Source organism: Chrysemys picta, chromosome 10 (assembly GCF_011386835.1).
Source record: "Chrysemys picta bellii isolate R12L10 chromosome 10, ASM1138683v2, whole genome shotgun sequence".
Taxonomy (NCBI): Eukaryota; Metazoa; Chordata; order Testudines; family Emydidae; genus Chrysemys; species Chrysemys picta.
The window spans coordinates 7,065,981-7,089,261 of record NC_088800.1 but is presented as its reverse complement, the minus strand read 5'-3'; the positions used below and the strand labels follow the sequence as shown (position 1 = coordinate 7,089,261).

The window sequence follows — 23,281 nt, the reverse complement described above, 5'->3', positions numbered from 1 at the left end:
GAGAAACACTACAGAACAGTTCCAGCTCCGCATCTGGTACGAAAATCATGAGGTTGGGGTTTGGATCTGGACGATTCCAGTTCAAGACTCACCCTAGAAATGTTCTTACCAGAGATGCACCGAAACAGAAGCTTGAACCCGGTGACCCCCTTTGCAAGCTGCAGAATTGGAATCCCCCAGATCCAATCCCCGACCCCCAGGTTTTGGTTCAGAATCCACGCTGGAAGCAGCTTGAAATTCTACGAGATCAGCTGGTCTTGTGAGATGTCTACCACTTTGAGCTATAGTCCTACACTAACGGCTCATAAGATTTGGGGGATGTCAGATCGAAAGCCAAGCTTTAGCGCTCGGACTTCGCCCAGCCAACTCTCAACCTAAATGTGGCAGATACCACCTGCTGTAAGCTCACCTCTAACAGTTACTGGATTGTCTCACTTGGAATCCTATTGGAATCAATTCAGAACAGCACAATTCTTCTTTCCTTCATCCCCCTGGTATAATTTCCCCACCTCCTCTACATACACTGTCCTTCATAGAGATGTGATGGACTTTCCAGGAGGAGGGATAGCTCAGTGGTTTGAGCATTGGCCTGTTAAACCCAGGGTTGTGAGCTCAGTCCTTGAGGGGGCGATTTGGGGATTGAGTTGGGGATTGGTCCTGCTTTGAGCAGGGGGTTGGACTAGATGACCTCCTGAGGTCCCGTCCAACCCTAAGAATCTATGATTCCAGTCCATGCTATTACTTCAAATTGGAAACAGGTCCATGGATATATTCCCTAGATATCTCAAGAGCAATGCAGGGAATACACTCCTAAGTACATGTTTGGCAGCTGGAAAAGCATTTCCCAGGCAGTCTAAAAACCTGACTTATACACAGCGTTACAAGTTATTTCATTTAATTTCCATGAACCGATGATCCTTTTTTAACATGTGCCTACATTTAAAAAAAACCAAACTTCCCTTTAATTCTACAAAATAATTGATCTTTTCCCATCAGTGCGTAGAATAAATGGTTTTATAAACATTTGACGAATTCGGTCAATATGAACTATACCTAGCTCCATGGATCTCCATGTGCTTTACAGAGGAGGTCAATATCATTATTCCCATTTTAAAGATGGCGAGACTGAGGCACACAGAGGGGAAATGACTTGTCCAAGGTTACCCAGAATCCAACCCAGGTCACCCGAATTCCAGTCTGGTGTTCTGTCCCTTAGGCCACACTGTCTGTTTTGAATTTCTGAAATGTCTTTCATCTGGAGGTTCTCAAAGGACTCTGCAAACTCCAGACACATTCGGACAACCTCGGGTTAAATATAGGGTGGGCATTACCGAGCGCTCAATCCTTTGTAACCATGAGCAGAGGGCAATCAGCAGAATTGCGGCTCCTCACGTTGGCTCCAGCTACTTGGAAGGGCGATCGTAGGAGGAGCTAGCCGTGCTCAGTAGGTCGGGACCTGAGTGATACTGCAATCTCCTTTTTATACATGGAATTCTACTGAGCGGCTGGAGGCTTGGAAGGAAAAGGAGAAAGCGGAGGATCTATTTTTAAATAGCTTTCAGTGGCTCTTGTATCCTAGAACGCCCCCTTGTGGCAGGGACTAAGTGGCAATGCTGTGGTCTCTCTTTGGGAACCTGAGAAGGAAGGTTTGTAGGGACCCGCTCCTTGGGAATCCAGCCTTCTCCTTTTTGAACCTCCATGTAGTCTCTTCTATGGAGTAGAGGAGGGTCAGCATCCTGTTGACTGTATAAACCGTATCCCCTCTGATCACGGCAGTGAAGAGAGCTCCTTTGCTGTTCACGTATTGCCCCGGTAAAGCTGTCCACTGCAGGCTGGTGAGGTTGAAGCAGTCTATCGCACACCGCAGGAAGTCGTCTGAGGGCCCATTCCGTATGATGTAGAGATTATCTCTGTGGGCCACCATGCAATGGCCGTAGCTCTGAGGCCGCTTTAAGGCTGAGATGGGAAGCCATTCGTCTTTCTGGATCTCATACTCATAAATGATAGTGGTGTCTAGTGGCTTCCACAAGCAGACAAATATCCGCCCCATGGTCTGGGCGCAGGGCGCACCTGCCGTTGGCTGGGGCAGATCAGCGACAAAAGTCCAGGTGTTGGAGGACATGTTGTATTTCTCCACGGACTTTAGCAAGGTCTTCTCAAATTCTCCTCCTATGGCATAAAGATAACCTTCATGACCCGTCAGTGTGAGGTCATACCGGAGCTGCTGAGGGCTGGGAAACTCGCTCCAGCTGTTAGCATCTACGTCATAGCAAAAACTGATGTCCACGATTTGTTTGCTCGCTCCGCGGACTCCGCCCACTATGTAGATTTTATTATCCAGCGTTGCCATGCCGGCTAGGAATGTGCTGGCTGTCAGCGGCAAGCAGGAGAGTGTCTTCCACGTGTTGTCATCCTCATCCAGGTAGCAGATGGTTCTCGAAAGGTCCTGTAGAAACTCAAAGGTTGGTGTATGGGCTCCCACTGCGACAAATGTGCTGGGCAGAAGGGAGTCCAGGTAATCCAGCAGGTCAGTAGAAAGGCAGTCTAAGTACTCCTCTAAATCAGAATAGCCATCTCTAATATACAGGGCAGCACTGTGGAAAAGGTCCTGTAGGCCAAACATGGCAGCAGCTTGATAAAGGACAATGCAGTTATCGGAATTGATGGAATTAATCAGATACTTGGTCATCGTCTTCACCTGAAGAAAAGCTGCACATTCAACCGCCTTGAGATTCTCCTCACAGGTCAGCACGGGTCTTTCCCCTGCCAGGACCCGGAGCATGAGGAGAAATCCCATGGCGCTCAAGTCTCGGATCTGGATTTCGTCTTGCGTGCTCTCCTTCATGCCAGACTGGAAGAGCGCGCGGAAGTACTCACTGTGTTCCATCAGCAGAGCCTTGTCGGTGGCAAAAAATTCTTCCTCCACTTTGATACGCACTCTTCCCCTCAGGAACGTCTGCATGGTCTGATCCCCCCTGAGTCAGCCTTCTAATGCTGGGGACCTGAACCAGGGAAGCAGGTGGTGGTGGCGTCTCAATGCATGGGCAAGGACACAATGGAACCCAAAGCCTTTCTCAGTGTGTCGGCCGCTTCCCAAGCAGAGCACTGTTCCTATTTCTTCTGTGGTTGTTTGCTAGCTTTCTGAGCCTCCCCAGCAGCTAAGACGCTGCTAACTTGTAATATAAATACCTCCAGCTAAAGATAGCTGTGGCCCATGTGATTGGAGCTGCCAGCAATGAAAGCCATGAGCAGAGCCTGTCATTGGCATCCATGGAGCTCTCTTACCAGCTGATACCAGCAGCATTGCTTGGAATGAAACACAGAGAAGCCACTCCAGGGACCGGCAGCACTTAGCTGCCTATCGGGTGGGGGGAAGGGAGGTCATCAAATAAAGGTGGAACTTAACCGTACTGGACGGGTCCGGTTCATCCCAGCTGTAACTTGTGAAATCCCCTCAGGGGATGACGTGAGGTGGTCTCCCAAGGCAGAAGGTTACCTAGGGAAGATGGTGGTGAAGGTTTCCAAAAGTGACTAGTGATTTTTTGGTGTCTCAATTTTTGTGTCCCCCACGTGAGGCCACAAAGAGCCCTGGTTTTAGGAGGCTGGCCGCGTGGTGCTTTCTAAACGCCAGGCCCCTTTAAGGCATCCCAGAATCACAAGTCACTTCTGAAAATCTTGCCTGGGGTCTTTACCAGATTTCCCTGTGGGCTCCTAAAGGCCCATAGATGCTACAGAACTAGAATACTTATATAGCAAGATGCTTGTAATAATCATACTTTGGATTTTGCTGTGAGGATCTCGAAGTGCTTTACAAAAGGCCAGATTCTGCTCTTGGGAGTGCAGTTGGTCAGTGTTTTTACTCCAGAATTAAACCAGTGTATCAGGGAGCAGAATTGGGGCTCACAGATTGAGCGTTCCTCTTTGGGGGAGCGAGGTGCTCTACCAGGTAAACTGAGGCACACAGGTGTTACGTGTTTAACCCACAGTCTTAGGAGAGGCTCCAGAACTGTGGTCCACAGAGCAACTGCTGGTGATCCTTGGAGAGCTGGCTAGTCACATGGCACTGGCCCCTCCTCCTAATTTCCAGATGTTAAAATGCCTTAAGCTAAAAATACATTCAGTCATTCCCTAACGTGACCTTCTTCAGGTCAGCGATTGCTGCAGTTGCCAGAAGCATGTTATGTGACTGCAAATTGGCGGGGAGGCAATCCACATAATTGGGAATGGATGAGGAGGTGCCCCTGAGAAAATCTTTCTATTAAGATGTGGTTCTCAGGAGGAGAATTTCTGAGAAGCCCAGTTCTAGGAATTCCAAAGGCGGCTTCTCTACTGGGTGCATACAGACTCTGATGCGATCTCCCTGGGGGGAGAGCCAGACCCCAGTGCAGAAACGGCCATAGATATTCTAATCCTGACGTTCATTCATTGCCTTTCATCCCACAGCTGTGGCTTTTTGTATTGCTGGAAACAGTGTGCTTCCACTCCCCCCACCCCTCATAAAAGTAAGTTTTATGGCTTCAATGAGATAACTACTTCTGTAAATCTTTGAGACTTTAAGCCCGAATTGTGGGACCGTGCATCTGCCAGCACTGCAGGCCACACACACCAAAGGGCATTTGACAAGCAGTAGGGATGGTTTATTACAGGGTTTTATTTTATTTTTGCACATTGGGAGAGACGATGCAAAATCAGCGTGGGGTCTGCAAGGTGAAGGGTCGGCCTTGGGGTTTGAAAGTTCCACGGAGGTGGGCTCTGTTGGTGAAAAAACACCGCATTCAGTTTTGCTATTACAGTAGCTCTTGGATTGACAGCTGGACTGCGTCCACTGTACAACCTCAGTGCCTCCTTCAAGGCATAGTCCAGCTAGCTGCTTTGTTCAGGGGCTTGGACAGATACAGGAGGAGGAGTTCACATCTATGCGCCTGGCCATGGTTGCAGGGATCACTGCAAAGCTCCCTGGGGGCCGTTTCTATTTTTGTCTCCCAGGAGTATCAAGGAGGTGGAATTAGCAATCGAATTTGTCCCTAATTTAGGTGATTTACATTTTGGAGGGGGAGCTTTGAAATCAATGGAGGTTAACCTTCAATGACTGCCCCTACTTATTAGTGGTTTTATCCACATCTATGCCGATCGCAGTATAGCAAAGCAGAAGCTAAAAGAAACCCCAATTTGCCAGCTCAGTGAGTGGAAGAGCTAAGAAGAAGGTAGAGGTTGGAATCCCAGCTTTGGGACTGGGTGCTCCTAACACCTCTGCAACACTGCTTTCCAGGCTGCCAGGGTAACTTCGCCACTCGATCTACTGAGCTCTGCTGCCTTCCATTCAGCGCCAGCCTCTGTGGAACTGGGTCGATCCAGGCTCACACTTCGGGAGAGGGGATTTGGAGCACCACACAAACTCTGCGGTTGGACAGCGTGTGTCCACGTGGCACCCCAAGCTAGCACAGACTAAGGAAGGAAGCGGGAGCCCAGTGTATTAATCTATCCTTCAGAGGTACTGGGGTGCATTGGGAAGCACTGCTCTACAGCTCCCCCAACAGGCCAGTTAGGAACAGCATTAGCTGTTCCGGCTTTCGCAGAGCAGCTAGTCTGCCTTCCTGGCAGAGGATGGAGGTTGCCTGCTGCTTTCATGTCCCCCCCCCTCCCTTGGTGAGCGTCTGCCTGCAGTGGGGGCAGGGGGATGCAGACCCTGGGGTATAGCCAGAGGTCAAGCACGTGAGCTTGAAACGGCCTCGTGCTGCGTGCGGGGGAGAGAGACAAAAATAGAATTTGGGAAAAGAACAACGTTGTGACGGTTGTGCGGTGGAGAGAGACGAGGAAAATCACCACGTGCAATTCGAGCCCACGGGATCACTGCTCCGCTGAGCCCTTCGGAGCCGCTCCTGACCCCAACCCGCTGGCTCGGTTGTACTTTGCTAAGGTTGCCGTATCATTTTACTAACCTCCCCACCCCCAAACACTCACTCTGCTTTTCCCTTCGGTTTTGTTCTTCAGCCTTTCTCCTGAACAACAGCCCCCTGTTGTCAGCACCGGGCCTTGCTCAGTCAGGTACATTTAGGCGACTGCCTCCAGAAAGGAAGACGGTTTATTTGCAGTCCCCTGGTTCACCTGAGTTCAAGCCGGCTCTGAGTCTTCTTTGGCTGCAAAGCTGGCAAGTTCTGTGCAGTTCCCCGTGTGGCATTTTATGCAGGTTATTTAATGGAATAATTTGCATATGTGCGAAGAATTTGCATGGAGCCGTATGTTTCTGTTTATGGTCAACATACTCTGCTGCAAGGAGTGGCGGGGGTAGGGCATGGAACTGCGCAGAACGTGGCAGGTGGGGGTCAGCTGGGTGCTGGAGTGTGTCCGGGGTGTCTGAAGGATGGTGAAGCTGATGGAGTGGAATGGCTGCTAGGGTAGACGGGGGAAGGGTGTGTCTGGTGCTAGCTGGGGGGCTGGTCACTAGGGGGCTGGTCGCTGGGGTGTCCTTGGGGGGCTGGGACATGTTGAGCCCCTCATTACCGCTGTGCAGAGAACAGAAGCTCCGTTTCGTGAAGGATTTTGAGTCTGGGCTTTGTTCTGAAGCAGAACAAAAACGGAACCCGGCTAAATTCTCTGCGAAGCAAAATTCCCCCAAACTTGTGTTCTGACGGCGTGAAACGTTTCATTTCGCTTGCCTTCTGTTTTGTATTGTCATTTACAATAGGCTGCCAGAAGCCGGGATGGATCTCCCCCAGATTGCCCCGTTCCACACACGCCCCTGAAGCTCTGGTGCTGGCTGCTGGCAGAGAGGGGACACTGGGCTGGATGGTTTGTCCCAGCAGGGCAGCTCTTCTGTCCTTATGCAGAATGCAAAGCGAAAATATTTTAAGTGAAAAAATCATTTCGAAACATTTGGACACTGACGGAACCTTTTTTTCCTGTTTTTTCTTTTCTTCCAAAGTGAAATTCCAGCAAAATCGACCCGGCTTCGCAAAGCGTTTGGATTTCAGTGGCACTGGAATGTGGCTCCATCTAAGTTACTCTGACCAGGTGTGCCTGTCACCTTTGCCTGCACCTCCTGCTTTTGCTGCTACTACGGCCTGCTGGGATCCCCGCTAGGAGAGGAGCGGTAGAAAGGCTGCCTCCATGGCATGTGCCGCTGGACCCCTGATAGCTGGGAGGGGCAAATGCAACCTGACCCCATTCCCGCAGGCCACATCAGGAGCCAGCTGTGGGGTGAGAATGGATGACAGGGCCGCCAGATGTGTGGGTGTCACGCTTGGTAGCTCTGTAGCTGCGGCTTTTACCTCAAATCTGATGGGGTTAAGGAAGCATCTTATATGCAAGGTGCCAGAGGCAAAAGGCAGTTGTTAGAGCAGGGCACAGGGCCTCAGGTTTGTTCCGGGCTCCACTGCTGTTTCACCATGTGGATTTGAGCAAATCACTCACCTCATTGCTGGCTGCCTCAGTTTCCCCATGGGTGAAATGCAGATGGCAATAGTGACCCGACCCTTTGAAAATGCTTTGAGATCCCCTGGGTTGAAAGGAGCTGGGCAGGTGCAACTTATTGTGAGTTATTGGTTTGTTGGCAAAGCTTTATATCATTGCTGCCCAGGGCCTCCCTTTCCCTGTGACTCTTGGTCTCCAAGATCGGTTACTGACCACTCTGTTCAAAGTGGGAACACTCAGGTCACTGCTGATCAGATGGCTCATTCCTTAACCATGGTCATGACCATACAACACCCTAGGACCTCTAGTGTGCTATTAAATGGAGACCATTTGAAAACCATGCCTCACAGTTAGCACACGGATACTGCCCCTACCGCAAGAGAAAATATCTGTATCCAAGGAGCTCTCAGTGAGTGGGCAGTCTGCAATGGTTGTGTCTACTGGCCACCTGAGGCTGGGGATGGGCCTGGATTGCTGGGGGGAGGGGCGGGGGGTGTCTGCCTACCAATCACAGTCATGACCTAAGCCAGTACCTTTAACAAGCGCTGAAAAATTCCCTCTCATGGGACAAAGAGGGGATGAGCAGCCTCGTTCTCCTGCACCCTCCCCCAATGCACCCGCGAAGACACAGCCCCTCCATCAGGTGGGAAGGGGGCCTGGAGAATGTGATTGTCAAACTCCTGGATGGGAGCCAGCGGTTAATCTCCTCCTACCATGAGATAGCTTGCTGCAGGTGCAGCCCCAGACCCCTGGGGGGATTAGCGGCATGTGTAAAGACGTAAAACCAGGATGTTCTATTTTCTGGTCCCCAAAACATGGGGCTGAGGAGTGGGTAGAAAAGCCAACTCTGCCCCACTCAGCGCACGTGATTTGGCCATTCCTGGAGGCTCTGCAGAGCCCTGCATGTGCACTTGGGTGCCTCTGAGTAACATGGTATTAGAACCCACTAGATCCTTGCTAGAAGAGAGCTGATGCGTTAAAAAGAACAGCTGTTTTGTTTTCTCCTCAAACAGCTTCTATGTCTTGTTCAGGTTGCCATGGAAAAAGGCATAATAGGGATCCATCACACTGGTTAACAGCTGGAAAAGGGGCAGCTGCCAAAGGGTTCCTGTTACACTTCTAAAATCATGGCTATAAAAAAATCTCAAACTGAAACAGACCAGAGGAAAGGTCGTGTGTGTGTCCCCCACCCTGGAGCAGTGTACAAAACAGGGAAGAGGCTTCAGGATGAACACTTCCAACGGTCTATAGTGTTTTGCTCCGGAATACAATGCCGCCACATGGATAAATACTAGAGCCGTGCTGGGGAGCTGTCTGATCTGATGAGAGAGAGACAGAACGGGAAGTTAGGACTCCTGGGTTCTAACCCCAGTTCTGCCACTGTCACCTTGGGTGAGCCACTTAAACTCCCGAGTCTCCTTAATTTGCATAAAAGACAAGTGGCAGAGACGGCCCCCAGGTAATAACCCCAGAGCAGGGACCTTCCCCAGCTGGTGCAAAGCTGACACGAGGATTCTCTGCCACTCCCCTGCACAGCCTCCATCCCACAGGCATGCTGGGATGGGTGCAGGTATGCATCAGAGATGGCCGGGGGTGTATCTGTCGTGCTCTGCGTTCCAGCTATGCTGAGCTATACGAAGCTGCGATAAGTTAAAGCAGACCCCAGGGTTGCTCTAACTTACCCTGGAGTCCAGGCAGGCTCCCAGCTATGCCCAGAATCTGGGGGTGGGGTGGAGTGTAAAGGTGGCTTGGAACTACCTTTACCCCCTATGGGCTGCATGGGCTGAAAGGTGCAGTTCAGAATCTGGTCTCCCCAGTCAAATTCAGACCTGGTGTAAGCGGGTGTAAATCAGTTTCCTTGTCTTCAAAGCAGCTAGCTAAAATGACTTACCCGCCACAGAAGGCAGTTGTGGGAGTTAAATCATGTTTCTCAGCTGGCTTGGGAGTCTCAGGTGTGCTTACTGCAGGTGGGGGAGGGGTGATTTTTGTTTTGCTGTATATGGTTCATTGCCTTTCGGGCCCATGGTCGGAATGAGACGCTGCTGATTGTGTGCACCTGTTCCTGCAGCTAGACGGATACTGAGCTCCAGCCAGGCTGAGCAGTGACTATTTACATAGATATATGACATGGGAGAGCAAGGAAAGTGCTTTTCTATGGCCAAGATTATTTGGAACATTCCTTTGAAAAGACAAACTGGTACCTGGCCAGAAGCAATAACTAGGGGAGCCGAGCAGCTGGGCCGAACATTCCATGGCAGCAGGTCAGGAATAAGAAAGGATGGAAGGAGCAGGGGGTGTCAGTTTCAATCACGCTGAAGAGACCCCAAGGTAATGTCTATGTGGAGGTGGCCGGACGTTCCAGACTGGGCTGGCTGGCTTGCATGCTTTAATCTGTTAAAGGTTTACGGTAGTTAAATCAATGACTTATGGGGCATCTGGGCTTATTGGCTCTGCTGCACAACAGCACAATGCAGTCTTTATCTAAGTAGAACTGCTGGGAAGAGAACAAAGGGACTCATCTGAAGATGGCGTCCTGGGCTGGTGTCCTTCAACCTTCCCGCCAAAGAAAAAGAAAAAATCCCTCCCTCCAAAAAAGAAGTCACATCTAAGCAACAGCAGGACTTTCTCCTATTACTCGAGCTTGGAACGTCCACATAGGCAGCAGAGCAAATGTTTGCTTCTTAGCAGCAAAAAACATTGTTCTGAGTTGACTTCCGTTCACCCAGGAGGCTTATGATGAAGCAAGGTCCATCTTATTAATAGATTTAAGGCCAGAAGGGGAACCGTTCTGATAATCTAGCCTGACTTCCTGCATGGCACAGGCCAGAGAATTTCACTGAGAAATTCCTGTGTCAAGCTCAACAAACTTGTGAATGAACAAGACCACGTCTTTGAGGAAGATGGCCAGTCTTGGTTTAAGACCCCAAATGATGGAGAATTTCCCTCATTTCTGGTTAATCTGTTCCAATGGCGAATTATCCTCAATTTTTAAAACATGCCTCTTATTTCCAATCAGCAACAGAAGGAAAGTGAGGTTAAGCAGGAGGAACTAGAGGTCTGACAAATGGAAAGATCCTATTATCTCTGGAGGTGATGTTCCTCTCTCTGGAGAAGAAGTACAGATCCTGCTGTTTCTTAAATGTGGGATTAGCCACCAGTCTCTGACCCACCACAGGCCTCTCTTGTCCAAAGGGGGCATTCAGTAGGCTCTTCTCTATTGTCTTCAGAGGAAGTGGGGAACAAAATACTAACCACAAAGCCACCTTCAACCTTCTTCAAAGTTCTCTGCTGTAGCAGAAGCTGGTGGTGCATGTCATAGCATGTGTATCTGGTTAAAAAAATGACATTAGAACCGACAAGTAGTCACAGTGGATCACATTTCCAGCCCCAGTTTCTGCACTATCGTGCCCAGTTTTGCTCTGCAGCTGTTACAGCATGTGCAGAACGGGATGCACACCATTTTACATGGGGAAAAATGTGTTATTTGGAGGTGACGCAGGAGTGGATTCATGCCTGGTTTTGTGCGTATAAAGCTTTTGACACTGGAATTGCAATAGCTGGATGTGCAGCTAACAGTCCAGGACCCTTCCCATTTTGGAGGGTTCTGATCTGAATCCCTGAATCCTAGGGGATCTTACGTCCATGTCAGATCCAAAAGGGATTTGGTTCTTGGTTCAGACTTGCATGCAGCCAAAACTACACGAGACACAATCTTGCCAGAACAGCTCACGAAATTACAGCACCGTTGAATCCAAACCCCAGCACTGCTACGTTAGTCTCCTCTGTAGCCATTTAACAGAGACTTCCTGTATCTCTTTACATCATCAACTCTTCACCTCATTTCAGATCATAGATGAACGACAGATCTTCCCCACCCCAGCCCTCATTTCTTAACTTCTCTCTCCCATTACTACCAGTATTTAACTCTGTAAAGCAATCTTGGGGAGATAGTTTTGTATGACAGACGCAACGGTTTCCTTCTCCAGCCCTGTAGCTCGAAACTTGTACCTACCATCCACAGGAGTTGGTCCAATAAAAGCTATTCTGTCACCCATCTTGTCTCTCTGATACTCTACAAAATAGCCGTGTCATGAATGAACACGCTCAATGGATTGACAGCCAGATCCCATGGCTTTGTTACATTATTCTAATATATCATCATTTACGCTCTCCAGCTTGTCAAAATCTTTCTTCTCTCCTTGAGCAGCTTTATGTAGCCGCTCAGAAGGTCTGTCTGCAGTGAAAGCAGCGGATTAAAGTTGGATGATGGTGGGGCCTGCTAATCTATTAAGAGAACAGCTGTCTTGTATGACCCCCATCTGCTGATTTGTAGCATGTTGTTCAATGATTCAGAATTTGAAACAAATACCTGGTTTGATTACATAGGGTCATAAATTCTCAGGCCAGAAGAGATCACTGTGATCATCTACTCTGACCACCTGCATAACACAGGCGCTAGAACTTCCCTGAAATAATTCCTGTTTGAACTAGAGCTGATCTTTTAGAAAAACATTGGGTTGTTTCTGGTTGGGGGTCCTGCTATGCAGAGATTGTAACAATCTTATCACTTGCCACTGGCATGGTTCCAGTCCTGGTCAATTTCAACCCAAAGAAGATGGAAGAGTTGGTTACAACAGTCATAACTCCAGGTCATGCTAGTGTAAAACCAACAGACCCCGGTTGTCGGTGGGAAGGATTGAACCTGGGACTTCTGGAGGTTAGTTCATAAGCCTCTACTGCATGAGCTAAAAGCCACCTAGCTCTTAGCTAAGGCTGTAGAGTAGACTCATAATCTCTCTCTAAATGGTCTCAGTGCCACTAGATGGGACAGAACACCACACCCAGGAGGTGCGTGTATTACACTAGCCCTGGTGTTAAAGGTCCACCTAGTGAGGGAGAAGCCTGTGTACTAAGGAGAACCAAGTGCTATTGAAAGAACATGGGGAGAACTCAGATGAAAGCCAAGGATGCCCCAAATCAGTAGAGTCAAAGCACAAAGTGAAGTGAGGGTCAGAACAGTAACACTGTAAAAATGCCCCCTGCTTTCTCAGCAGCTCTGATCCCCTTTAGCTTGGAGGGAGCAGAGAATCAAGGCCCTCTGATTTTAGGAGTGAGGTTGGGTGTGTTTTTCTCTTTGCCATCAGCCGGGCACCTCTTTGTGCTGTGGCATCAGGTTCCAGCTTCCGATCATGCACCAACTTGCCCTGTGACTCCCCTTGGAGCATGTTTACGTTGTGGCATCAGACACGGAGGACAGAGAAGTTGCTGTTTTACCTCCAAGGGCACCAACACCAGTGCCATGAACAGCAGAATGCAATGCAGTGATTCCACGTGGCAGGTTAATTTTGTTTCTGGAGGGGCATGAGATGGCAGATGCAGTGTTGGGGCCTGATCCTGAGAGGTGCTGAGGACCCACAGCTCTCACTGCTGTGCTGACAGCAGTGGGGAAGATAGGGCTCTACAGCAAATCAAATACTATGGAAAGATAATGGGAAGAAAAATGAATTATGTTCCACCCACGTAGTTCCTCCAATCACAGTTAAAGCTGGGATGGTCCCTCCCCACATTCTGCGTGCTCTTTACCAGAATAGACATTGGGTGTTTTAACTGGCTCCCTTGCTGTGGTTTGGCGTCTTGTGCACCGATCCTATTTTGTGAGTCAGAAGAAATATGTACGGTCTTTCCTGTGTGTCGCTCACGTGTGCACAGTCCATAAAGAACTGCACTGCTTCACATGGGGCAGAGTCCTCTGGCCCGGGAGCTGGCTTTCAGTGAATTAAGACCCTTCGAGTCCTTTAAATAATCGCTTGCGGTTGAGGTCTGTATTTACTGTGTCATTTCACCCAAGTGATCTCACTGCTGGACGTTATTTTTAAAGTTCACTTGCAATTTTTTTTTTGTATTATTAACCTAAATACCAAAACAGCTGGGACCCAGAGATACGATCTGTGTTGTGATAGGAAAGCAATCAGAATAACAGTGCTACTAGTATATCAGTGGAGCGTAAAGCCCTCTTGTAAATGCTGAGTCCAGTCCTGCTTTCACTGACATCCATGGGAGTTTGGGCGTTAATGTCAATGTCACATTACCTGATGTTAAAGGCCATTACCTACACCAGGGGTCGGCAATGTTGGCACGCGGCTCGCCAGGGTAAGCACCCTGGCGGGCCGGGCCAGTTTTATTTACCTGCTGACGCGGCAGGTTCGGCCCATCACGGCCCCCACTGGCTGCGGTTCGCCGTCCCGGGCCAATGGGGGCGGCGGGAAGCAGCGCGGGCGAGCGATGTGCTGGCTGTGGCTTCTCACCACCCCCATTGGCCCTGGGACGGCGAACCGCGGCCAGTGGGGGCCGCGATGGGCCGAACCTGCCACGTCAGCAGGTAAATAAAACTGGCCCGGCCCGCCAGGGTGCTTACCCTGGTGAGCCGCATGCTGAACGTTGCCGACCCCTGACCTACACACTTACTAAACATTCCTAATAATATTTAACATTTAAATAGCCTGCGCATTTTCAAAGTGCTTCACAATCATTCCATGTGAAGGAGATGATTACATTTTATCCCCGATGAATGGAGAAAGAAACGGAGGCAGTGAATGGGGGCAGCAGCTTGGATTAGTGGATAGAGCATTGGACTGGGAGTCAGGAGACCTGGGCTCTATCCCTGACTCTACCAATGAGCTGCTGTGTGACCTTGGACAGATCACTTCACCTCTCTCTGCCTCTGTTTCCCTGTGTCTGCCTTGTCTATTTAGACTGTAAACTCTTTGGGGCAGGGGCAGCCCCAAGCACAATAGGTCCCCGCTCTCAAGTGGGGGTCACTAGGTGCTGCTGCAGTACATATGGTTAGTCACCATTTAAAGTGGCTTGCCTGAGAGCACCCCGCAGCAGATGGGAATTTGGTATCTTCTGCCACATGCTCCTTCATTCTTCCAGCCTGGGCTGTCTCCAGTGTGCATTAGAAGAAAGTCATTTGGTTGCAAGCATCCTCTAGTGGGTCCCTTCATCGTGGTTTAATTTAAAGCCCGATCTAAAGAGCGAATCTTTCACTCCCCCTGGGAATCCTAGGGATTTTGTTTGTAAGATTACTTGGGGCGATTTTGCAATATCTGCTATTCTGGTAAAATAGCTATATAAAGACATGTACCATAAAGTGCTATTTTTGCAAACCCGGGTTGCCAGATCTGATATCAGCACAGTGGAGTCTAGCTCATGTTTGCAGGCACACATGGGGCAAAGGAAAACAGCAGGCTATTAGCGTCTAAAAGAATCACAGTTTCGGGATGTAAGCTAAACAAATTCCACCCTAGCACCTAAAGCCTTAATAACAGGGGAATTTTATGATGATATATGCAAGACCTTTTTGAATCATATAAATATTTACGTTGCGCTGCCCCATGAAGTTGTTTTCCCCCTCGGCTCCAGGAACGATTAGCGCAGCTCTCCCATGCAGCAGCATCTCGGACATGTCGTCTTTGCTTTTGTTGCTGTGATTTATCTCTCCAAATACCTGGCAAGGGCTCGGGTTTGAAAAAACACTTAGCTCTGAACTGTGATTAATTTTCAACACACGCAGCCCGAAAGAGAAGGGCTGCTAATGTCGTCCCCTTGGTCCACCTGTAGCAAAGTGGTGACAGGGAATAGACTGTGGCTAGCTATGAGTGGGGACAGGAGGGCTGTGCGGGCTGGGGGTGCTAGGAGCTGTGTCCTTTACCCTGTGAGCTGTGCAAGGACCAAATGCAGCCTTGGTCTGTGCTCTCCCAGTACGCAAGGACTCGGGGCCCTAACTCTGAGAGAATCACTAGAAGCACCATAGGGATGGGTTGATGGGCACCCTACACCTTCTTATAGGTGTTATATGCACTTCCCTACTGCGCTCTCAGAGACACTGGTCTAGATTCAATCCCTTTGCACTGGGCTAGTGCAAAGCAGCTGTAAACCAGTGGAGCGAGCTGGCTGGGCATTCCCTGAGGGCGAGGGCATTCCTAGATCAGCTTAGAGTGGGAATACATAACACTGTGCAGGGCCAGGGACCGGGTTTTGTTGTGCAGGGCCAGGGACCGGGTTTTGTTGTGCTGGGGAGCGCAGCCACGTGTCCGGCTCGGCTTGCACAGAGCCCAACACCCTGTTCTGAGCAGCAGGGTAAGGGGGCCAGGGGGCAGGAGAAGGGGCAGGGAGGTTCTGGAGGGGGCAGTCAAGAAACGGGGGGGGGCTTTTTGGGGGGAGTGGAGAAAGTTTTGGGCAGTCAGGGTACAGGTAGGGGGTAGGGTCCTGGGGGGCAGTTGGAGGGGGTCTTAGGAGGGGGCAGTTAGGGGACAAGGAACAGGGAGTCTTAGGTAGGGGGTGGGGTTCTGGAGGGCAGTTAGGAGCAGGGGTCCCAGGAGGGGGCAGTCAGGGGACAAGGAACAGGGAGTCTTAGGTAAGGGGTGGGGTTCTGGAGGGCAGTTAGGAGCAGGGGTCCCAGGAGGGGGCAGTCAGGGGACAAGGAGCGGGGGGGTGGGGGGCTGGGAGTTCTGGGGGGGGCTGTCAGGGGGCAGGAGTGCGGAGAGGGATCGGAGCAGTCAGGGGACAGGGAGCAGAGGGGTTTAAATGGGTTGGGAGTTCTGGGGGGGGCTGTCAGGGGGTGGGGAGTGGTTGGATGGGGCGTGGGAGTCCCAGGGGTCTGTCTGGGGGTGGGGGTGTGGATAAGGGTTGGGGCAGTCAGGGGACAAGAGGCAGGGAGGCTTAGATAGGGAGTGGAGTCCTGGGGGGCAGTTAGGGGCAGGGGTCCCAGGAGGGGGCAGTCAGGGGACAAGGAACGGGGGGAGGGTTGGGGGTTCTGGGGGGGGGCGGGAAGTGGGAGGGGCAGGGGCGGGGCTAGGGCGGGGCTCCTCCTGTCCTCTTTTTTGCTTGCTGAAATATGGTAACCCTACATATCATATTTTGGGGGTGATTGAAGTGGAGGCATTTGGGGGCTTGCGTTAGTTTCATTGAAGCCAATGGACTAGCTGTGATGTAAAGGCAGAGGGAGATCAGAATCGGCTCCTTTGACCTCAGGCTGGCACCTCTTCAGAAGGCCGCAAATCGGCGTTGCTGCTCTGAACGCGACAGAGCGAAGCCGATTCGCACCAGCTGAGGGCAAGGCTGTGAAAATGGACGGAATTGTATGTGCGGCCAGCACCAGGAAAGTGCTTTGGCCTGTGTTGTGTTCGTTAAGTCAGTGTGTGAGTTTCGGGGTCTGGCTTTGCAGCCCGTACTCATAGGAGCAATCTCACTGGGCCGGATTCGGCGCTCCCTTTGGAGCTACTCCTGATTTCAGTAAGTGTGCGATCAGGGCCGGGCCCAAAGGAGGGGCTGTTTGTCTAAAGGCTGCAGGATTAGGCCCTGCGTTAATTAGGCCTGGTGACCTGACTTTTCCAGTGCTTTGCTGTGTTTATGTAAGGGCCTTGCCAACTGCACCATAAATTACAGTCAGTGCCAGTAATGGGTTGTAGTTAACGGGTGGGTGTTTTGATAAGACTGGTTTATGTGAGCTGCTAGAAAAATGAGCCATTTTTGCATGGGAGCGTCAGTAATGACCAGTTACCATATTTATTGAAATAGAGGTCAGTGTGGAAAAATGACTGCTTCTAGGGCAGTCCCAGCATGACCTCTGGCTCCCCAGTACTGAAAAGGAGCTAGCTGTTGCATCTAGCTGATAGTATCACCAGAGCCTGTCTCCAAGGCACAGGCAGGACGGCCGCAAGCAAAGACTATTTCTGGCAGGTTTAAAAATAACTCCCTCGTTTTCATGGATGACAATCAGAATAGTAACGCTGTAACGATGTATGTTAAAAGAGAGCTGTTCGTCCCAAGGGAGCCCAAAGCAATTTGCAAAGCCCCCGAGGCCCCACCCCTGCCCCGCCTCTTCCCCTGAGGCCCCGCCCCATTCACTCCTCTTCCCCCTCCCCCTCATTGCTCACTGCTTTCCCCCTCCAACCCCTACACCTGGGTCACCTGGCCACCCTATCTGCATTACGGGAGTTATAGTGGGTAGCTCTGGTACCATAGCAAGGCTGGCATAACCGTGGAGTGTAGACGCAGCCTACAGCAATGCAAGAGATTTTTTCCCTCACGATAGGTAATCCACTTCCTTACGCGAGGGTAGCTAGCTCTCCGGAAGCATTCTTCCATCAGTCTAGTCGTGTCCACACCATGGCAAGGTCGGCATAGCTGCCGTGCTCAGGAGCGTGGATTGTTCATACCCCGGAGTGTTGTCACTAGGGCAACCTGGATTTTAGGTGTCGACCAGGCCTAAGGACTGCATGACGGATCGCCAAGCAAGCACATGCGTCTGTGTGATCCAAATAGACAGGGCCGGATCCTAATCTGGTATAAATCACCATAGCAACACTGACTTCAGTTTACACTACCTACTCTGATTTACACCAGCTGAGTTTGTTTAGCTTTTGGTTGATGGCTTGAGTGTATTATTAGGGGATTTTTGTGGGGTGGGGAGGTTGCTTTGTTTTGCTTATTGTGTTGCCCCCAAGCTGGCCCTTTGGTTGGCAGACTCATTAGCCCCTTTAAAGCCTGCTGGAGCAGGGAGCTCTGGAGATGACAGCAACAGCCAGTTGCTACAGCAACAGGCATTCTACAAATCTCTTGCAGCAAATGAATGAACGGAAGCAGTGAGACCTAGCGGTTAGGGCTGGGGGCTGGGATGCCTGGGTTCTATTCCTGACTCTGCCGGGCGCCGGGGGGAACTCTATGGAGTTCAGAGAAGTCACTCTGGATTTTCACTGGCCTAACGGGGAGCTGACTCGGACCTACTGTCTTCAGCTGTGTTTGGTCACTTTCTGGAAAAAGTTGGCCTCTGCTGACCTTCAGCTAACTGTCACATGAAAGAAATATATAAACACCAGCTGAGCTATTAAACTGGGCCGGGCAGATGCACTTCCCAAAGCATCTGAGAGAGCTGCTGCTGATGTACGCTTTGTGTTATGGTAGCCCCTAGAGATCAGGACCCCTTTGAGCTAGACATCGGACATAACAAATGAATAACAAAAACCTGGTCCTGGCCCCCCCTGCCCCAGCACTTCCAGTCCAGCTAAACCAAGTCCCATGCTATTACTTGCTTATTTTCTTCGGATGCTCTGAGTTTATTTAGCCAAGCGCCCCCATAATTACCCAAGTCATTTCCTGCGGACCAAAGCAAAACCTCCCTGGCCGCTAAATTTCAGAAGGGATTTAAGGGTCGGAAGGGCAGCCTGATGGATAGCGCACTGGGCTGCAACTCAGGACACTTAAGGTCTATCCCTAACGTGGCCACAGACTTCCTGTGTGATCCTGGACACCCTGATCCTGCCTGAGCTCTCTCTGTGTTTCTGTACGAGAGATGATAAGGCAGTACGGGCCCAGCCGGCACAGTGTGCGGAGGAGATGACATGATCACCTATACATATGTATTTATTACAGAGCAACTGCACTTCCTTGCGTGGCGGCTGAAATAGTTGATAGGCTCGTGGGGAGCCGTGTGATTTGAGGAGGGCTTGGTAAGAGGAGAGGGTGGGTTCCTAGAGAGGTTTTTCCTTCTCCTTTTAACAGCTTCTTGCAGCCGCCCTTTATTAAGAACGGAAGTATTAGTATCGAGTGTGCTGCAAGGATACCGTGCAGCGCAGGGTGATGCTGTAGTGTCCGGGGGGGGGGGGGGGGGCAGGACTGTAGCATACAGAAGCCCCCAGGGGAACCACAAGCTGGTGTGTTTCTATCCCCGTGAGCCTCGAAGGCCTTTTCGGCAGGTTTATTTGTTTGCTGTGAGGAAAGTCCCCTGTGCTGATGGGAAATTGTATCCAGGGGAGCCCGAGAGAGGCAGCAGCTTTCCTTACAAGGAGTTTGGCTGGGACTCAGCTGGCGAAAGTTGCAGGGAGCCTGAGCTCTCTTCCTCCCTGCCTCATTCATTCACGCGCGGGGCTGAGGGCTGGAGCCAGCAGCCGTGGGGACGGCGCAGCCGCCGAGTTCCCAATGATTCACTCGGCTTATTGGTGCCTGGTGGCTGGCTTGTTCCTCTGGATTCGGTGTGTGGGTGCAGCCTGGCCTTGCCTTGAGGAGGCGTGTGCGTGCGTGTGAGCAGGGGGCAAACCATGGATCTGTGGATATAAACAACAAAGCCTGCCCAGCAAACTCATCCTCTCTGTGTCCCTCATGAAAATCCAGCTCTGATTTCAAGGTTAGAGGACTAATTTCTCTTGTGTTTCTAATAGCGGGACGGGAGGGCACAGGGGTAGAGGTCAGTTGCAGCCTTGTCTTTGCAAAGCGAGCATCCTTTTCCGGGTGTTCATGGCGGGTTCGGTTGGGGCGGGATGGGTGAGGGGAATTGCAGGAAATACACAGCAAAACTTAACGTGAATTCTTTCCTGCAAGGAGGCGCGTGTTGTGGGGAGGCTGCGCGTTGCAGGGCTGCTGCTTATTTAAAGGATGCAAAAGAAATTGCACTCAGGAGAATGGGGGATTTCTTTCGTGCTCCTTTCCCACGACGTGTCACGGCCCTGATTTCCCAAGCCCTATTGCTGTTCGCTTCTTCAGGCCGGGAAGAAGTTAGTGGTGCCCTGCGAGGGAGGTTGGAAATTGACAGGTGGTGCTGAAGATGAGTTTGCTGCAGAGAACTGGGAAGGAGCGAGAGAGAGGAGGAGGGAGTGCCTGTCTCCCCAATAACGTACGTCCCCCCCATGTTCTTCGATCCCGCTGAGGCAGAGGTGGGCCTGTGCTGCAGAATCTGTTGGGGGTGATGGAGCTGGTGGACAGGATAGCACTCAGCACTTGTGTAGCTCTGTAACCTGAGCTCCTCCCCATAGGGTGGTCGGTCTCCTTGGGATGCTCCCATGCTTTCTCCTCGCTCTCTTTGAAAGGCAAGAGAATGTCCTCGATGTTTGGCAAGCCACGGGCCGCCCCCAGCACCACTGACCGTCACCTCCCCAGCCTGCTGCCTGAGTGCAACGTGGTGATCTTAGGATGCAGAGGATCCGGCAAATCAGGTGAGAAGGAAAGAGTCACTGAGAGAGAGCGAAAGATGCAGCTGGAAAGAGAGAGCCCCAGGGTTGGGCTGAGAGGTCTTGGGGGAAAACATGTTCAGCTCTTGTTCATTTTAGGCAGTGGGGCCTAATGGGTCGGGCACCGGACTGGGACTCAAGGGACCCTGGGTTCTATTCCTGGCTCTGCTACTGACCTGCTGGGCAAGTCACTTCCCTTCTTTGTGCCTCGGTTTTCCCATCTGTAAAGTGGGGATTTTGATCCTTTATGAAGCACTATGAGATCTACAGAGCAGTGGTTTTCAAACTTTTTTTCTGGGGACCCAGTTGAAGAAAAGTGTTGATGCCTGCGACCCAACGGAGCTGGGGATGAGGGGTTTGGAGTGTGGGAGGGGGCTCAGGGCTGGGGCAGAGGGTTGGGGTACGGGGGTGAGGGCTGCGGGGTGGGGCTGGGAATGAAGGGTTCACGGTGTGGGAGGAGGCCAGGGATGAGTGGTTTTGGCTGCAGGAAGGGGTTCCAGGTTTGGTGGGGGGCTCAGGGCTAGGGCAGGGGGTTGGGGTGTGGGATGGGCTCTGGGCTGGGGCTGGGGATGAGGGGTTTTGGGTGCAGGAGAGGCTCCGGGTTTGGGAGGCGCTGAGGGCTGGGACAGAGGGTTGGGTTGCGGGGGGGGGGGGGGCAGGGCTCTGAGCTGGGGCCAGGGATGAGGGGTTTGGGGGACAGGAAGGGGTTCCAGGTTGGGGGGGGCTCAGGGCTGGGGCAGGGGATTGGGGCACAATCCATGGTTTGAAAAACACTGCTATAGAGGAAACGTGCTATATAAGTTCTAGGCCTTGATATTATTTCCTTGAAGCTATGGGTGTAAAACAAGTAAGTGGGTTACAAGTTTGCCGTGCAGCTCCACCTGGTAATAAATGGGAATTTACCATAGAGACTCAGCTTTGCCTTGATCCTGGGCTTGCTCTGTGGTTCCCAGGCCTCACAGGATCATGCCCAGGAAACCAAAAGCCAACACCCGCTGGTACTGGAGGTAAGCATAGCAAAGTGCTGCTAACATAGCATTAGTTCACCTGAATGTTATGAAAGTGGCAGATCCTCACAGCTTCCACGGGAATAACGTTAGTTGTGCTAAGCTGTCCGGGGGAGTTGTCTGGATGAAATCAAATGTAGTTCTGTAGGAACTCCATTGTATTTGAGCATTCATCACAGGGCCAAACGTATCTCGCTGGTTTCACAGTCACACCGGACACCCACATGGCCCATCCAGTATAAAATGTGGCCCAGGAATCTTCCAGGTGAGGAGAGCTGCCTTTGGCAAACAGAACTTTCCTCTTTCCCTTTGTCCTTCTCCAGATGGGTGAAACCCCACAGAGAAGAAATTGCGGTGATCAACTAAGGCCCTGATCCAACAAAGTGTTTACGTGCATGCTTAACTTTAAGCACGTGAATCGCCCTATTTAAATCAACGGCACTGCTCATGCACTTAAAGTTACGACGTGCTTAAGTGCCTTGCTGGGTTGGACCTACAGCTCAAAACCTTTAGATTCTGTTTACTGTAACCACGATGACTGCATTTACACTGCCTGCTAAAGCGTAAACTTAACAGGGTTTGCCTGTTAGCCATTGGTAGACTCTATAGCAGGGATCGGCAACCTTTCAGAAGTGGTGTGCTGAGTCTTCATTTATTCACTCTAATTTAAGGCTTCGCGTGCCAGTCATACATTTGAACATTTTTAGAAGGTCTCTTTCTATAAGTCTATAATATATAACCAAACTATTGTTGTATATAAAGTAAATAAGGTTTTTAAAATGTTTAAGATGCTTCATTTAAAATTAAATTAAAATGCAGAGCCCCCCGGACCGGTGGCCAGGATCCGGGCAGTGTGCGTGCCACTGAAAATCAGCGCGCGTGCCGCCTTCGGCACACGTGCCGTCGGTTGCCTACCCCTGCTCTATAGTATGTAGTCAATTTTCCAGAAAAGCCCGTTCCACCATCCTACAATTATTCTCACTGAAGTCAACACACATGCTCAAGACAAAAAGGTTTCCTAGAAATACAGGGGTGAATCTGTAGTGGGAAATTGCTTCCTTCTGGAATGACATTTTCTTCATGTTGGCATTTATACAATTCTGACTTGTTAGTCTCTAAGGTGCCACAAGTACTCCTGTTCTTCTTTTTGCGGATACAGACTAACACGGCTGCTACTCTGAAACCTGACTAGAACTGAGTGACTAATAAATTTGGGTCCAATTTGAACTGAAACTGATATTGTCACAGGGGTTTTCCCCTGAAAACAATTCACTTTGATGTTTTGTTTTGGGTGGTTCCCCCCCCCCTTTTTTTTTAAATGACCCAAATTTCGAAACAAAATGCCATTTTGAATCAAAAAGTCGAAATGAAATGTTTCAAAATGGTCAGAAAAAAACACTTCAACTTTTCCAGATTTCCTTTTTCAGTCAAAACTGTTCTTCAAATTTGACCTGAATGCGGAAATAATTTCAGAAAAATTATTCTGAAAAATGCATTTTTTCCTCTACTTTGCTATTCACTGAAAATGTTTTGCTCTGTTCTGATGGTGATTAACATCTGATCCTCTCTGCCTTCCACCCAAACCCAAAGAACTGCAAAGACTTTCATTCATTCCTTTTGTTCTTTGAGTGAACTGATTCAAGCGACCTAATTTCTGCATCAACCCAATGCTCCTTGTGTGAATTTTGACACTCAACGAGCTGCCGCTTCCTGGCTAAAACGTCTCTTGCATTCTTTGAGAAAAGCGTGTATAGAGGTCGATGCTCTTAACAGACTAGCCTGGTACCAAATCCAACCCATAACCAGCAGCAAAATGAATCTACTCAATATCAGACTAGATTCTGCTCTCCTTACACAGAC

The 23,281-nt window shown here is 50.4% G+C and overlaps 2 protein-coding genes across 6 annotated transcripts in view; one reads left to right on the top strand and one right to left on the bottom strand.

Annotated features, from left to right (window-relative positions):
- Nucleotides 1-23,281, top strand: part of RASL12 (RAS like family 12) — a 56,763-nt gene that overhangs the window by 6,706 nt on the left and 26,776 nt on the right. Inside the window, exons 1-2 of one of the 5 annotated variants that reach the window (XM_005294804.5) lie at nucleotides 17,527-19,594; nucleotides 20,274-20,399. In XM_005294804.5, coding sequence (XP_005294861.1) covers nucleotides 20,282-20,399 — 118 coding nt within the window. In that variant the 5' untranslated portion in view covers nucleotides 17,527-19,594; nucleotides 20,274-20,281. Of the gene's footprint in view, nucleotides 1-17,526; nucleotides 19,595-20,219; nucleotides 20,400-23,281 lie in introns of those variants that run through there. The other 4 variants (XM_005294803.5, XM_065559203.1, XM_008165486.4 and 1 more) reach the window with 4 other exon arrangements.
- KBTBD13 (kelch repeat and BTB domain containing 13) lies at nucleotides 879-3,306 on the bottom strand. The gene has a single exon (XM_024102940.3). It carries the CDS (start codon nucleotides 2,960-2,962, stop codon nucleotides 1,601-1,603), a length of 1,362 nt encoding a protein of 453 aa, XP_023958708.2. The 5' UTR covers nucleotides 2,963-3,306; the 3' UTR covers nucleotides 879-1,600.

Excerpts from the sequence above, each read along its gene's own strand:
- KBTBD13 (XM_024102940.3), bottom strand. The coding sequence starts at position 2,962 with ATGCAGACGTTCCTGAGGGGAAGAGTGCGTATCAAAGTGGAGGAAGAA.